The sequence below is a fragment of the Pituophis catenifer genome, unplaced genomic scaffold (assembly GCF_029215685.1).
Source record: "Pituophis catenifer annectens isolate HBS135680 unplaced genomic scaffold, rPitCat1.0.hap2 SCAF_8, whole genome shotgun sequence".
Taxonomy (NCBI): Eukaryota; Metazoa; Chordata; class Lepidosauria; order Squamata; family Colubridae; genus Pituophis; species Pituophis catenifer.
The window spans coordinates 79,394,281-79,410,408 of NW_027256888.1; the positions used below are offsets into that span (position 1 = coordinate 79,394,281).

At 41.9% G+C, this 16,128-nt stretch overlaps 1 protein-coding gene across 1 annotated transcript in view; it reads right to left on the bottom strand.

Moving 5' to 3' along the window:
• The window catches only part of CTNNA2 (catenin alpha 2), a 613,234-nt gene that overhangs the window by 543,836 nt on the left and 53,270 nt on the right, over positions 1 to 16,128 (bottom strand). The window contains exon 2 of the mRNA XM_070948152.1: positions 6,575 to 6,681. Within this exon, the coding sequence (XP_070804253.1) occupies positions 6,575 to 6,676 (102 nt within the window). The 5' untranslated portion in view covers positions 6,677 to 6,681. The remainder of the gene's footprint in view (positions 1 to 6,574; positions 6,682 to 16,128) is intronic.

Here is a 16,128-nt window from a genome sequence, read left to right on the forward strand (position 1 = left end):
CAGTAGATAAGGCCGAGGAGCACCATTCAGGTCAACGGATTGAATGGACTGAAGAAGTTAGTGGCTGAATTCGCCTGGCTTCTGCAATCTGATGACACCTTATTTCTTCCAAATATCTGGCAAAAAGAGACCAAACCAGATTTCTTTAGCTCTTTAGTTCAGTTGTCTTTCGAAGTAAAAGGTCCTGGAAGACTTAAAAGGTAAGTCTTTGAATTATGATTATTTAGAATAGAATAACAGAATTGGAAGGGACCTTGGAGGTCTTCTAGTCCAACCCCCTGCCCAGGCAGGAAACCCTACACCACTTCAGACAAATGGTTATCCAACAACTTCTTTAAAACTTCCAGTGTTGGAGCATTCACAACTTCTGGAGGCAAGTTGTTCCACTGATGAATTGTTCTAACTGTCAGGAAATTTCTCCTTAGTCCTAGGTTGCTTGTCTCCTTGATGAGTTTCCACCCATTGCTTCTTCTCCTGCCCTCAGATGCTTTGAAGAACAGTTTGACTCCCTCTTCTTTGGGGCAGCCCCTGAGATATTGGAACACTGCTAGCCTGTCTCCCCTAGTCCTTCTTTTCATTAAACTAGACATACCCAGTTCCTGCAACCGTTCTTCGTATGTTTTAGCCTCCAGTCCCCTAATCATCTTTGCTGCTCTTCTCTGCACTCTTTCTAGAGTCTCAACATCTTTTTTACATTGTGGCGACCAAAACTGGATGCAATATTCCAAGTGCGGCCTTTCCAAGGCCTTATAAAGTGGTATAATGCCTTGGTAAGGCCACACTTGGAATATTGCATTCAGTTTTGGTCGCCACAATGTAAAAAAGATGTTGAGACTTATTTGTTTAGTGACTATTTGAAGCACTGAAAAAAAAAGTAACTTGTGATCATTTTTCACATTTATGACCATTGCCACATCCCCACAGTCACGTAATCAAAATCTGGACCCATGGCAACTGGCATGTATGTATGATGCTTGCAATGTCCCAGGGTCACATGATCCCATTTTGCGACCCTCTGACAAGCAAAATCAGTGGAGAAGCCAGATTCACGTAAGTGGAGGACTATCTGTATTTGATGGCTCTTTAAATACTTATGCCTGATTCAAACGTTGAGAGCTAAGTTTTGTACTGGCTATTTAGACTATATTCAGACATCTTCAATTGTATATTAACTAAAAGGATTTTGTAAGGGAAAAAACCCTGAGCTTATTGAAATACCAATTACAGAGTCTGTACCAATTCATTTAGATTCGGCTTGTAAGAGCTTTGAAATTAAATTAAAACTGTATTTGCATCTCATTTGAATTGGTTTTATTGCTGGTTGCCAGCCTATCTCACCCAATATTTCTGCCGATACGTGAAATGTATACGTTTACACATAAAGTGACCTAGAATTTAAAGATTTTAAAAAATCAAAACACCACCCCTTTTCTTCCTGGTAATTAAGTATCTCACAGATCAATGCATTTTTTTTTTTTAAAAAATGTGTAAGTTAAATCAATGAACGGTACTTAGTCAAATTAGGCCAGAAGGAGGAAGAAAAAGTATGCAAGTTGTTCTCATCTTACAAAATTCATCCAACAGACAAAAAAAAAAAAAACCCTTTAAAACAGAAAAATAGTTTGAAACCTTCCTGACAGTTTTCAATTTCAACCAATAGAGTATATAAGGAGGTATATATCTTCTGGTAGGAGGGTAGTAGCCAGGGGTGAAATGCTCCCAGCTCAGACCGGATCGCCCGACTGGAGAAGCGGTAGCAAAAATCCCTGCCCCCCCCCCATGCCCAGCTAAGCCGCGTGATCATCAGAAGCTATTTTTTTTTTACTTTTAAAAGCATTTTTTCTACAACCGCTTCCGCCAGAAAAATGCTTTTAAAAGTAAAAAAATAAAACCCTCTGATGATCGCGCGGCTCAGCTGGGATCATCAGAGGCTTTTAAAAGCATTTTTTTCTACAACTGAAGAGGTTGTAGAAAAAATGCTTTTAAAAGTTTTTTAAAAATTGGCCACACCCACCCCATCACATTACCCCCCCACCAAGCCACGCCCACAGAACTGGTAGTAACAAATTTTACATTTCACCACTGGTAGCAGCACAAAATCAACCTATATCTCCATGATCTGGTGCACTTATAATTCTTTTTTTTTTAAGTGTTTTTATTTTATAGACAAACATACAATATATAATCGCTCATTCAGTGCATCATCTGAGTACATCTCTTGTGTCTTCTTCTTACTCCTCCAATATTTATCATATCTTAATATTTTCATTTCATTTATTATAGCATTTCTCCCACATTTCTTACTTTTCTATTAATACATTTATCTATCTTCTTTCTCCTCTTTCTCGTTCACTCATTTCATTACAACATTACCCTATATATCTTCTCTAACCAATGATAAAATTGCCCTCATATCTTAAAATATTCTGATTCCTCTCTTTCTTTAATTGTCAAAGTCAATCTATTCATTTCTGCACAATCCAATGTTTTCTTAATTACTTCTCCCTCTGTAGGGGTTTTCTCTGCTTTCTACCTTTGCGCAAATACTATCCTCACTGCAGTTATAAGTTGTATAATCAAATATCTTTTTTCTTTACTAAATTTCTCTGGTAAGATACCCAATAGGAACAGTTCAGGTTTTAAATCCATATGTTGTTGTATCGTTTCTTCTAGCCGTGTTTTAATTTTAATCCAATAATTTCGCGCTTCTGGATACGTCCACCACCATGTATAATTCTTAAATGGAAACTACAGGTTACTAAGAAGAAAGGCTGGATTCACATATCACAGAAACTAAAAAGAAATCACATTACGTGTGGTTTAGCTTAATTAAGAGCCTTCTCTGTGGGGGCACCTACCATCTGGAACGAGCTCCCCCCAGAGATACGGAGGATCCCGGACCTGCATACGTTTCGTCGTGCTCTCAAAACTTTTTTTATTTCAGCAGGCTGGCCTGGCCTAACTCTCCTCTTTTAAATTTTTAATTCGTGATTTTATAAATTGGGTGTTTTAATCTGTGTTTCGGCCAAAGTATTTAATAATTTTAAGGGATTTTTAATATTTGTATTATCTGTATTTTATCTTGGCTGTTCACCGCCCTGAGTCCTTCGGGAGTAGGGCGGTATAGAAATTTGATAGATAATAAATAAATAAATAAATAAATAAATAAATAAATAAATAAATAAATAAATAAATAAATAAATAAATAAATAAATTGGTTGAAACCAGATACTAGAAGCTGAATTCCATGATTTGTAATTATCACTGATTATAAATTAAGGGCTTCGTGTTCTGAAATATATATGGTTCTTTTTCGTAGACAAGCTATCACTGTAACAATCCAAATCACAGAAAATCATTTGCTTCTGAAGATGTCCGCCACAGATGCTGGTGAACCGTCAAAAAAGATGCCTCTAAACCAGGGGTCTCTAACGGTGGCAACTTTAAGCCTGGTGGACTTCAACTCTCAGAATTCCCCAGCCAGTCCCTAACATGGTCTAGGCCACCATCAGTAAACCCTGAAACTCAAACACTGGCCAACAGTACAGCTAGTCCTCAACATACGACCACAATTGAGCCCAAGATGTCCACTGCTAAGCAAGACAGTTAAGTGAGTTCTGGCCCATTTTACGAGCTTTCTCGCCACAGTTGTTAAGCGAATCGTTGTAGTTCTTAAGCTAGCAACATGGCTGTTAAATGAATCTGGGTTCCCCATCGACTTTGCGTGTCAGAAGGTCGTAAAAGGTGTTCACATGTCAACCCTCCCTCCCTGGGACTCTGCAACCGTCATAAATACAGGCCGGTGGCCAAGGGTCCAACTTTTGATCACATGACCATGAGGATGCTGCAACAGTCGTTAAGTGGGAAAAACGGTCATAAGTCACTTTTTTTTTCCAGTGCCGTTACAACTTTGAACGGTTACTAAATGAATGGTTGTATGTTCAGGACTACCTGTACTTACTTAACCTACACATTATCAGTCCTCAATCAAGTACTGGCGCAGAGTGCGGCCGCGCGGGTGGTAATGGGAGCGACATGGCGCTCCCATGTGACACCTCTCCTGCGCGAGCTGCACTGGCTCCCGGTGGTCTTCCGGGTGCGCTTCAAGGTTTTGGTTACCACCTTTAAAGCGCTCCATGGCTTAGGGCCTGGTTATTTACGGGACCGCCTACTACCACCAATAGCCTCCCACCGGCCAGTACGCTCTCATAGAGAGGGGCTCCTCCGGGTGCCGTCAGCCAAACAGTGTTGACTGGCGGCCCCTAGGGGGAGAGCCTTCTCTGTGGGGGCACCTACCATCTGGAATGAGCTCCCTCCGGAGATACGGAGGATCCCGGATCTGCGCTCCTTCCGCCGTGCTGTGAAGACCTTTTTATTCCATCAAGCGGGCTTGGCCTGATCTCTTCCCTTTTTAAATATGTAAATTTTAATCTGTTTTTAAATTATTGGGGTATTTTAATTTGTCTGGGCCAAAAAGTTTAATTTGATTTTATCAGGTTTTTAAATTTTGTGTATTTATGTATTTTATTGTTGGCTGTTCACCGCCCTGAGTCCTTCGGGAGTAGGGCGGTATACAAATCAAATAAATAAAATAAAATAAAAATAAAATAAAATAAAGTAAGGACACTGAAACAGTCTACATTTGGGGGTTGGACTAGAAGACCTCCAAGGTCCCTTCCAACTCTGTTATTCTGTGTGTTTTTATCTTCCTAAGGGAATGCTCACCTATTTTCTTATGTTTTGTAAGATTATATGTCTAATTTAGGAGCTACTGAAAGGCAATGTCAGCGAGTCAACATTCGGAACGATGATTAAAAATTAACTAAAATTAAATAACTGAAGTTAGGAATAATATTTCCTCTTATTTCGACAGGGCACTCTCATTCACATCCTTCGTTGCAAATTGCACAGCTCCAGTCATTTCAAAGAAACGAAAACAGTCATTCCATTAAATATATTATTTGGAAGCACTTCACGGATTGCCAGTCATTCATTCGTGCCCTAGTTACCTAATGTCTTGACTACTGCAATGTGCTTTATGTGGGGCTGCCACTGAAGACTATTTTGAAGCTTCAGCTGGTCCAGAATGTCCAGAATGTGGCAGCGCAAGCCGTTAACGGGCATTCCTCAATATATTCATGTGCCACCTCTGCTTTATAAGCTGCACTGGTTGCCAATTTGGTTCCGGGTGCAACTCAAGGTGCTGGTTAATACCTATAAAGCCCTACATTCCATAGGGCCTGGTTACTTGAGGGACCACCCGTCTTCCATTTGGCTGATTTACTCCTGCAGAGTTGGCGTGTTCTGAGTGTCTTAGATGAAACACTATCGTCTATCCTAAGGAAGTCAAACTCAATTTCATTGAGGGCCACATCAGGGTTGGGTTTGACCTCGGGGGGCTGAACGGGCATAGCCAGGGTGGGCATGGCCACCTGAATGTCACTCATGTCAGGGGCACCTGTGGTGGCCTAAGCGCTCTTCCAGGCCCACCCGAGCTCCGTTTTCACTGGCAAAGGGTTGCAGGAGGCCGTCGCAGCCGGAAATGGAGCTTGGGAGGGCAGCGTGTGGCCCACCCAAGCTCCATTTTCACTGGCAGAGGCACTGCGGCCAGTCCTTCATTGTTTCCAAGGCAGCCCCACAGGCCAGATCTAAGCACCCCGCAGGCCAGATCCGGCCTTGAGTTCAACCACTACTTTAGCTTAAACCTCATTAATACACGGGTAAACAATAGATACAAACTCAAGGTAAACCGCTCCAAACTCGATTGCAGAAAATACGACTTCAGCAACAGAGTGGTCAATGCCTGGAATGCCCTACCCGACTCCGTTGTTACAGGCTCAGACCCTCACAGCTTCAACCTTAAACTGTCTACCATGGACCTCACCCCATTCCTAAGAGGTCCGTAAAGGGGGCGTGCATAAGCGTACCTGCGTGCTTACCGTCCCTGTCCTACTGTCCCCATTTACTTGCACTTATTCCCTGTGTTCATGTCCATGTTTATACTTATACCTGTTATCTTGTACATGTTTACCAAACTAACTAAATAAATACATATGAATAAATAAATCTGTAGCAGCACTGCATGCTACTTATTCTCTGAGATCCAGATGGCCCCCATTTCTGTTGTTTAGAAGAGTTGTGAAATTGTGGTTCTTCATCCAAGTCTTTGGTATTAATTCATCTTTTTAAAAGGTCCCAGAATTTTCTTTTCAAAGAACCACGTGGATTTCACCTATCAATCTCACTACACCTGAATCTCTGTATCTGCATATGAATATTGTAGTTACAACACCAAAAATTTGACAAGACATATCCACCCACCACACACAAAATAATTTCAAGCGTGTTTCTATTTGATCTAAAACATAGCTTAATCTTTTTCAGAAAACCAAAATGTTGAATGAAATTTGAAAAATACACACTGTGCAGAGTGCAATTAAAATCCTTATTTGACAAACCTCACCATTCTTGTCATAAGCTGGAAAATACAACTGCAATATAAACCCCGATTAAAAATACAAATGTTAAAAAACATTAGCAAACAAACCACAGGGCATCTGCATTAACAATTTACCTGTGTAACTAGTGGCTCCAATAATCTCTCCACAGTTAGAGTCCTGATTTCCAAACTTTTGGGATCCCATTTTAAAATGATGGGTGAAGTTGCAGAAGTCATGCTCTCTAAAACAAAAAGATAACGAGTATTATAAATCATGCCCAGAGCCATGTTTGTTTCTGAATTTTAAATCAGATGCTGGATTGATTTAAAAGGGCTACATTTACAATGGACAACGTGCTCAGAAGCTAATTCAGAAATAATTAAGTATATTGTACATTAGGAGGAAATGTACAGGACCGTGATGGCAAATCTATGGCACACATGCCCAAAGTGGCATTCAAAGCCATGTCGCACAGCACGTGCGGCCTTGCCTGTTTGTCTTCTGGTTTCTGGCATGCATGCGCGCACGACGATCAACTGTCCACGCATGCAGCAGTGCTGAAAACTGGTGTGCACATACATGCCGGCCAGCTGATTGTTGGGTGCACATGCGCACCAGAGCCCAGAAGTTCGGCTTTTCCAGAGCGCAATCCCTTTGCGTACATGACAGTGTTGAAAACCGGCCTGTGCATGCACGCTGGCCAACTGATCATAGGACGCACATGCACACTAGAACCTGGAAGTTCGGCTTTTCTGGAGCACGGCCCCGACAAGCATGTGCAACGTTTCCGCACAACCATCACTGGTATAGGAGTTCCAACGGATATGCATTAACTAGATTTTTCCCTCTTGTGTATCTTTTCTTGGCTTCAGCATAGAAAATTTGAAAACAAGGTTTAGTAATATTTAAAAAAAAATATTTTCTATATTATACATCTTACTGGACTTTTAGAAACTGAATACACAATCATTTTCTGCTGAAATACACCCCTGCGATGGTGTACTGTGGAAACAGCCTGAAATTGGGAGAAAAATGAATTTATGAGCTCTCAGCTGAGCTATGTTTAAGTGGGTTAGTGCACACCCGGCTCCTTCAATGGCTTGTCATTGCTCATCTGTGCAGATGTGTGCATGATCAGTAAAAAAAAAAATCCCACATCCCTGCAGACAGTCAGGGAGGAGGGATGCAAAACAACAGCCACATGAGTCTACTTCCAAAGGATGTAGCTGCTTTAATGATTCAAGGAGGGTTGCTTCATTTGTACCAGCATTCTTGTAGGAGATACCCAGGTTGAGCCTGAGGGAGGGGTCAAACATGTCACCAGTCTCGAGTCCTTTCACGCCCACAAGAGATCTAAGTCCAGCCCACCTTGAATTCCATTGACTCTTAGCTACCGCCAATTTGCTTGGACCGTTAGTAGTTCAGATTCTTGTACAGAGAATATGCTTGCAATAAATCTGCATTCATTTGAACCATCATGGCTCCCGATTTCCTGCACTTGCCAATCCTTTGCCAAACTGTTCATTCAAATACTCTGCATAACCCTACAAACTCTTTCCTCCTCTACAGTAAAAGACTGCATTTGCACAGCATGAAGACAGGCATGACGAAGTCCTTGGAACTTTAAACACAAAGAAGCTAGCATTTTAGGCCGAAGAGTTCAATCCTTTCACTGCACATTATTTCCCCGTTCAAATCACTCAGCCTTGCTGGCCCCACACTTGCCGTAGAATCCATCCAATTTTACTGCAGCATTTTTTTTTTCTCAAGGCACTGCCTCTAAATTCAGATTTTAGCTAGTTCCTGGGTCCAGAGAGCATCCAAAATCTGTTAAGATTAATCCTTTAGAAAAGATTAAAAGCTTTTCTTTTATCACATTCTCTACATCATCATGATCTCCTCTCTCTGATAGATAGATAGATAGATAGATAGATAGATGATAGATAGATAGATAGATAGATAGATAGATAGATAGATAGATAGATAGATATGGAGGGAGGGAGGGAGGGAGATTAGATATAGATATATAGATATATAAATAGCTATGTACAACTAGGAAGCAATATCCTTTGGGCCTCCCACATCAAAAAGAAAATACATGGACATGCTTTGATTCTATTTTCTTCTTTTTCTTCTGAAATCATTCTAAAATCTATTAATTCACACTCCCCCCAACAATTCAGCCATTGCCAGCAAATTGCCTTGTGATACATAAAAGCTCTTCCTTACAGCCTTGTTCCTTACCTCATCAACTAATAATATGTAGAATAGAATAGAGCCGAGGTGGCGCAGTGGTTAGGGTGCAGTACTGCAGTTACTTCAGCTGACTGCTAGTTCAGCAGATCAGTGGATCAAATCTCACCAGGCTCAAGGTTGACTCAGCCTTCCATCCTTCCAAGGTAGGTAAAATGAGGACCCAGATTGTGGGAGCAATAAGCTGACTTTGTATAAAAAAAGAACACTACTTAGTGGGGGGCCGAAAGCCCTACTAAGTAGGTATATAGAAAAGTATGAAGGCTGTTGCTTAACACATTGTAAACCGCTCTGAGTCTCCGGAGAAGGGCGGCATATAAATCAAACAAACCAATAATAAAATGAGGACCCAGATTGTTGGGGGCAATATGCTATTTAGTATACTGTCTTTGGTGTAAGCCGCCCAGAGTCCTCGGAGAGTGGGCGGCATAGAAATATGAATAATAAAAAAAATATGAATAATAAAAAAAAAACAGAACAGAACAGAATAGAATAGAATAGAATAGAATAGAATAGAATTCTTTATTGGCCAAGTGTGATTGGCCAAGGAATTTGTCTCGGTGTACATAAAAAAAAAGATACATTCGTCAAGAATCATAAGGTACAACACTTAACGATAGTCATAGGGAAACAGTCAATTAAATCTTAAGGATACCAGCAACAAGGTTACAGTCATACAACATAGAGTTGTTGTGGGGAAAATAGGAGGATAAAGGTGTGTTGGATGTGTTCGCCGCTTTGGATTGTTTGTAAAAATACTAAAGGCGATATACAAATAAATAAATACTCAATCAATCAATCGACTCCTTCTCCTGTCTGACAGGATTATTCCCCACCTTCTGGTGTATCAGATAAATGCAGGTGCATAGGAGTTTCACACTTATCTGTGAATAATTCCATTTGTAAAGTTAACCGCATGGATGCTTTAAACCAATGACTACTGTGTCATAAAAAGAATTATAAATAAAAGCAAATCATTAGATATCCCGAAGGGCTCACAAATCTTTTTTTTTTTACTTACTTAAATATCAAATAGAATTGTGTAATAAAGTGTTTTGAGGTTCGAGTGATGCCTGGAAGTAGCCATAAAGAACCCTCAGTGCCAATGACAGAAAGACAAGAAAAAAGTAAAACGGGAGATGAGAACACACAAAAAAATGTCTGTGTGTTCCGGAATTGGGCGGAGGATAAAACTGCAGGTTAAAAGAAGAAGTTATGAAAGGGCAGATTTTTAAAACACTGAAGGCAACAATAAGCAGGAGGGGGGGGGCTCCCTTGGGGAGAAGCACTTGCCATTATTCAGTGGCAGGAAAACCACCCTCAGGAGTGTAATAAAAGAGAAGAAGTTGACAGGGGAGGACTAAATCATCTAGAAGGGACGGGAAAAAAAGCATAAGGAAGATGCAGCAGATGGTTCAAAGGAATGCTTTGTATCTCCCAACTATACATTTTCATATTATTCATTATGAACAAGAACTTTTGGATGTTGGGGCATCTGCAAATAATTTCTGGGAAGCTTCACGGGTGGAAAATAATGAGCATACAATAAAAAAGCGGCCACTATATTCAGGATTGGCGGGGAGGGGGAGAGAAATCTAGCATAGAATGCAGACATTGTTGTGGTCCGCCAGCAGCCTGCAGAGCTGGCAGCGGAGTCGGACAGTGAGGAGGCTGGGGAGGACAATGGGCCAGTCCTGGAGTCAGGGGAAGACCCGGAAGGCCCCCTGGCGGAGGGCTCTGCATCAGAAGCACAGATGGGGCCAGGGCCATCTGGGAGTGATGCACAGACTCCAGAGCCTCCAGAGGCGGACAGCAGAGAGGCAGAGGAACAGGAGGAGCCTGTTCCTAGTGCACACATGAGAAGAGCTGCCAGAAGGCAAGAGAAGCTGAAGCAAAAAGGACGACTCGGGAGTAAGGCCAGGAGATGATTGGCCCCTCCCATAAAGCTTAAAAAATCAGCAACTAGCTGTTGGGGTCTTTGTAGAAAAGCAACGTTGATTCCAGTGCATCTTGTCAGCGTCTCTTGAACTTTGGCAAGTTGGCAAGTTGCCAAAGACATCAAAGGTTGGTGATAAGGCCGTAGGACTGGTTATGAAGAATTTTGTTTTGGACTAAGCTAGAATGAATTAATTCTCAGCTGTTTTAATAAAATAAGTTTGTTCAGGACTGCATTGTGTTTGGTAATCACTACGTGGGCTTCGGTCACAACAGCCATATAGAAGATATGGATAACCACGAAAATCGATTTCAAAATACTTTTTACTTAAGTATTATATAACAAGTCTTTCGTTTTGTAATGGACGCAATTGTGTAGTATCATAAAACAGAAGAAACTAATTTGAACTCTTCAGATCAGTGGTGGACTTCAAAAAATTTTAGCAAGGGGTTCTCTGCCCAGTTACTGTGTGGGCATGGCAATGGTGGACATGGCCTAGTTGGCCTCCTGCACCACAGGGAGGGGTGGGGTCATTTTTGCCCTCCATGGGCTCCGGAGGCTTTCCTTCAGCCTCCGGCAGGGCAAAAACAGCCTCCCCAGGCTCTGGAGGCCCTCTGGAGGCCAGAAACGGGTCCATTTCCTGCCTTCCCGAACTTCTGGTAGGCCTGTTTTCGCCCTCCCTTAGCCTCTAGCACATGCCCTGCACTTACCTGCATCCAAAATGGGCCACATGAGAACTCCTGGGAGGGGAGGGGTGGGCAGGACCAGCCAGGAGTGGGATTTGGGGGTTCTCCAAACTGCACAGAATCTTAGCTAGGGGTTCTCCCGAACTCGCAGCAGCCCACCCCTGATTCAGATCCCTCACAAAATACATGCAATGTGTACAAGTATTGATTCAATGGACTGAATATGATTATGAATACAGATTTGATTATTTTCATTGCTGTTGGAGAAGACTCTTGAGGATCCCTTGGACTGCAAGGAGATCCAACCAGTGAATCCTAAAGGAAATCAGCCCTGATTGTTCTTTGGAAGGACAGATCCTGAAGCTGAAGCTCAAAGGCTTTGGCCACCTGATGAGAAGAGAGGGCTCCTTGGAGAAGACCCTGATGTTGGGAAAGATGGGAGGCCAAAGGAACAGGGGACAGCAGAGGATGAGATGGTTCGATTGGGTCATTGGCACAAGAACATTTATTTTATTTATTTATTTTATTTTATTTCAAATTTATATACCGCACCTTCTCTCAAGGGACTCAGGGCGGTGTACAGCCAGATAAAAACATACTCTAGGAGACAGTGGAGGGTGGTAGGGGGCCTGGCGTGCTGTGGTCCATGGGATTGCAAAAAGTTAGACACAATTTAGCAACCGAACAACAACAAATTATTTTCCTTATAGTTGGTCCAGAAGGCAACGGCACAGGCGTGTTTTCATTTTCATATCTTGCAAGTTTAACAGATACAATTCAAAATGCTAGTTATCCTCTGTAAAGCTTTTCACAGGCATACAGTAGTGGCCAAAATTGTGGAAACCTTTTGGGAAAAGTGTATTTTCTAAAACTAGCTAATAACACCACTTTTTTTTTTTTTTGGAGGAGTACCATAAAATTATATATCAATGGAAAGATAATTGAATCAAGAATGTAATGCAATAACTTTTATGAAGGATTTGCTATTAGAAGAGCAGTTACAGTATAAAGAAGAAAAGTGAAACACGTAGAAAAAACGAGATAGACAAAAATGATCCCCATGTCAGTTAATACTTAGTTGGGTAGCCTTTAGCATGAATTACAGGCTTTCAACGTCTTCCCATGGAGTGAACCAAGTCTTTTAGTTCTGCAGCTGTTCTAATGTGAAACCAAGATTGAAGGATTGCTTCTATTAACTGGGTTTTATTGCTGGGTCGCTTCTGGCTAACAGGTTTCTATAGTCGGCTCCATAGATTTTCAATTGGGTGAAGGTCTGGGCTATTCCCAGGCCATTCCAGCAGTGGAATAGGATTATCTTGAAACTCCCAAAAAAAAAAAGTAGTATTATTAGCCATCAAACCTCAAAAATACACTTTTCCCAAAAGGTTTCCACAATTTTGGCCACTACTGTAGGACAAGGATCTCTGACGCACTCCATCTCGCCCAGGGTTTCTGCCCATCCAATAAGATCAGGCAGAGTTGGGGTGCTTTGGGTCCCTTCAATCCAAAGGTGCTAGCTATTGAGTTCCAGGAAGTGTGTGTCATCTGGAATGAGATTTAAATCCCCCCACCCACCCCCACCAAAGAGATTTGCGTAATTTCCATTTTAGTGATGCTCCTTTGAAGATGCAGCTTTCGGATAGGAAGGTTGTAGGCAGTGGTTGGTTTCAAAAAATTTTTACTATCGGCTCTGTGGGTGTGGCTTGGTGGGTGTAGCATGGCTTGGTGGGCGTGGCAGGGGAAGGATCGTGCAAAATCCCCATTTCCTCCCAATAAACTGGGACTTGGGAGGCAGAAAATAGACCGGGGCGGGGCCAGTCAGAATTTTTACTACCGGTTCTCTGAACTACTCAAAATTGTCGCTACCAGTTCTCCAGAACTGGTCAGAACCTGCTGAGACCCATCTCTGGTTGTAGGGCTCCCTCCTCAAGGGAGATGGAAGACAGAATGTATTTATTTTATAAATTGATAATGTATATCATTCTGGACTTGGGGAGGCCCCAAAATCAAATCAATATATAAATACCCCTTCCCAGTAACTTTGATTTATTTGTATCCTGGCTTTATTATTTCTACAAATAAGATGACAAACATATCCAACATTCCTATTTTCCCCACAACAACAATCCATGAGATGGATTGGGCTGACAGAGAGCGACTGGCTTAAAGTCACCCAGGTGGCTTTCATGGTGAAGGCAGGACTAGAACTCACAGCCTCCTTTGTGATTGGCCCAAAGTCACCCAGGTGGCTTTCATGGCGAAGGTAGGACTAGAACTCACAGCCTCCATTGTGATTGGCCCAAAGTCACCCAGGTGGCTTTCATGGCGAAGGTAGGACTAGAACTCACAGCCTCCATTGTGATTGGCCCAAAGTCATCCATCCAGCTTTCCTGTCTAAGGTGGGACTTGAACTCACAATCACCTGCTTTCTAGCTTGGTGCTGAAATCACTAGACCAGACTGGCTCTGAACTTCATGGAGATACAAAAAGTAGTTGGGAGGAGGACTAGGCCACACACAAGTGAGTAGCTCTCCTATCAACTCTGGTAGAAGAACCATTGAAGCAGCTTCTACAATGCTTCCGCCATCCAACTTTATTTAGTACCATATCCAAAGCCTCCTCGCTGCATAAGAACATTACCAATGCATCCTTGGATAACTTTCTCATATTCAATTTGCTGTTGACATTCATTATCCAATCAAAAACAATCCTTCTATAAATTAAAACCATTAGTCTTAGTCCTGCTTTCTTGAATATCAGAAAATATTTGCCTTCTTTTACGTAACAGCTCTGGAAGACTTTAATTCAAAAGACTGAAATCTACATAATAATTGTATAACAATATTTGTATTAGTTTTAGGTATTATAGACTTAGTTATGCTTTATGGCTGATGATTGGTCTTTTAAAACAAAACCTAAAAAGCGGCTTTGAAAGAAATTCCCACAATGCTGAAGTTTCTGGGCCTTTTTTTTTTTTTTGCTGACAAACTGCAACTCTGTGTTGCTCTCTGGGAGACTCAGATAGCTATTTCTGCCTTATAAGGCTTCGTCAGTGAGCCACACCCACTTCTCAGATATCCTCCCTGTAAAGGTACGATGTGTCTTTTTTCCTTTTTCGTAGGCTTTTATGTGCATTTTCTTTCTAGCCAGGTTTTACCTACGTAAACTAAGTTGTTCTGCAGCCCTGGTTCTGTGAAATCTCATTCACAAGTTTCTGGGCCTTTTTTTTTTTTTTTTGCTATATATATATATATCTTAAAAATAGTCCGGTTGAATCTAATCTAAGAGTTCAATACCAAAGAAATAAGGTTAAAAACAATAAGCAATCAAGTAACAATTAGAAAATGTTAAGTTACTAACATCTGAAAGGAGCTGCAGCTGAGTTGTCCTTAACAAGAAAGACATCCATGAAGAAATATTTCTGCAGAAAAATCGTTCTAGCAACTCTGTTGGCAATTCTGCTGGCCCTGAGATGATGCTTTTTTTAAAAAAAAAACGTAAAAAATTACTTAATTGGCAGCAGCTTTGGCTGGAGGCTTTTTAAGATTCATAACATAACTTGCCCCACCGACCAAACGCTCACTGGGAGAGCAATAAATTACACATTAACCCTAATAGCTAGAAGCTTTCTCACCACCCCTTCCAAAACACAGCCAACATTTCAGTTTGATTAATTATGGATGACAAGAGAGGGAAGATGGCAGTAACACAATGCAGGCTTTTTAATACAGGTAGTCCTCAACTTACAACCCTTTGAAGTTACAACATCGCTGAAACAAATGACTTATAACCATTTTTCACCCTTAAAATGGTTACAGCATCCTCATGGTCACCGGATCAAAATTTCAGACGCTTGGCAAGTGATTCCTATTTATGACTGTTGCAGTGGTCCCCTTTTGCGACCACCAGACCAGCAAAGTCAATCTGGGGGTATCCAGATTCACTTAACAACCGTGTTACCGATTTAACAAGTGCAGCGATTCGCTTAACAACCGTGGCAAGAAAAGTCGTAAAATGGGGCAAAATTCACTTAAGGAAGGTCTCGCTTAGCAATAGAAATTTTGGGCTCAACTGTGGTCGTAAGTCGAAGACTGCCTGCATTGTAAGCTTTGATAGAGATACACCTATCTCTTTCAATGACTGAAGGGGTCTGGACCTCATCAAACACCATCAAGGGGATCATAACCAGGGGTGGGCTTCAAAAATTTTAGCAAGGGGTTCTCTGCCCGGTTGCTGGGTGGGCGTGGCCATGGTGGGTGTGGCCTAGTCAGCCTCCTGCACCACAGAAGGTAGGGTGTTTTTGCCCTCCCCGGGCTCCAGAGTCTTTCCTAGAGCCTCCAGGAGGGCGAAAACAGCCTCCCCAGACTTTCCTAGAGCCTCCAGGAGGGCGAAAGCAGCCTCTGGAGGCCGGAAACAGGCCCATTTCCGGCCTTCCTGAACTTCCAGTAGGCCTGTTTTTCGCCCTGCATCCAAAATAGGCCACGTGAGGACTCCGGGGAGGGGAGGGGAGGGAGGGGAGGGGCGGGGCCAGGCAGGAGTGGGATTTGGGGGTTCTCTGAACTGCACAGAATCTTAGCTAGAGGTTCTGCCGAACCCCTGTGAACTCCCAGCAGCCCACCCCTGATCATAAGCAGAAGAAAATTTTGGCCTTGAAAATTTGCTATGTTGTTAAAGAGATATAAAACTGATCGTTGGGAAGTTAAGAAACATTTACTAATTTAACAAGTATAGCGATTCACTTAACATCTATGGCAGGAAAGGTTGTAAAATGGGGCAAAATTCACTGAATAAATGTCTCGCTTAGGAACTGGAA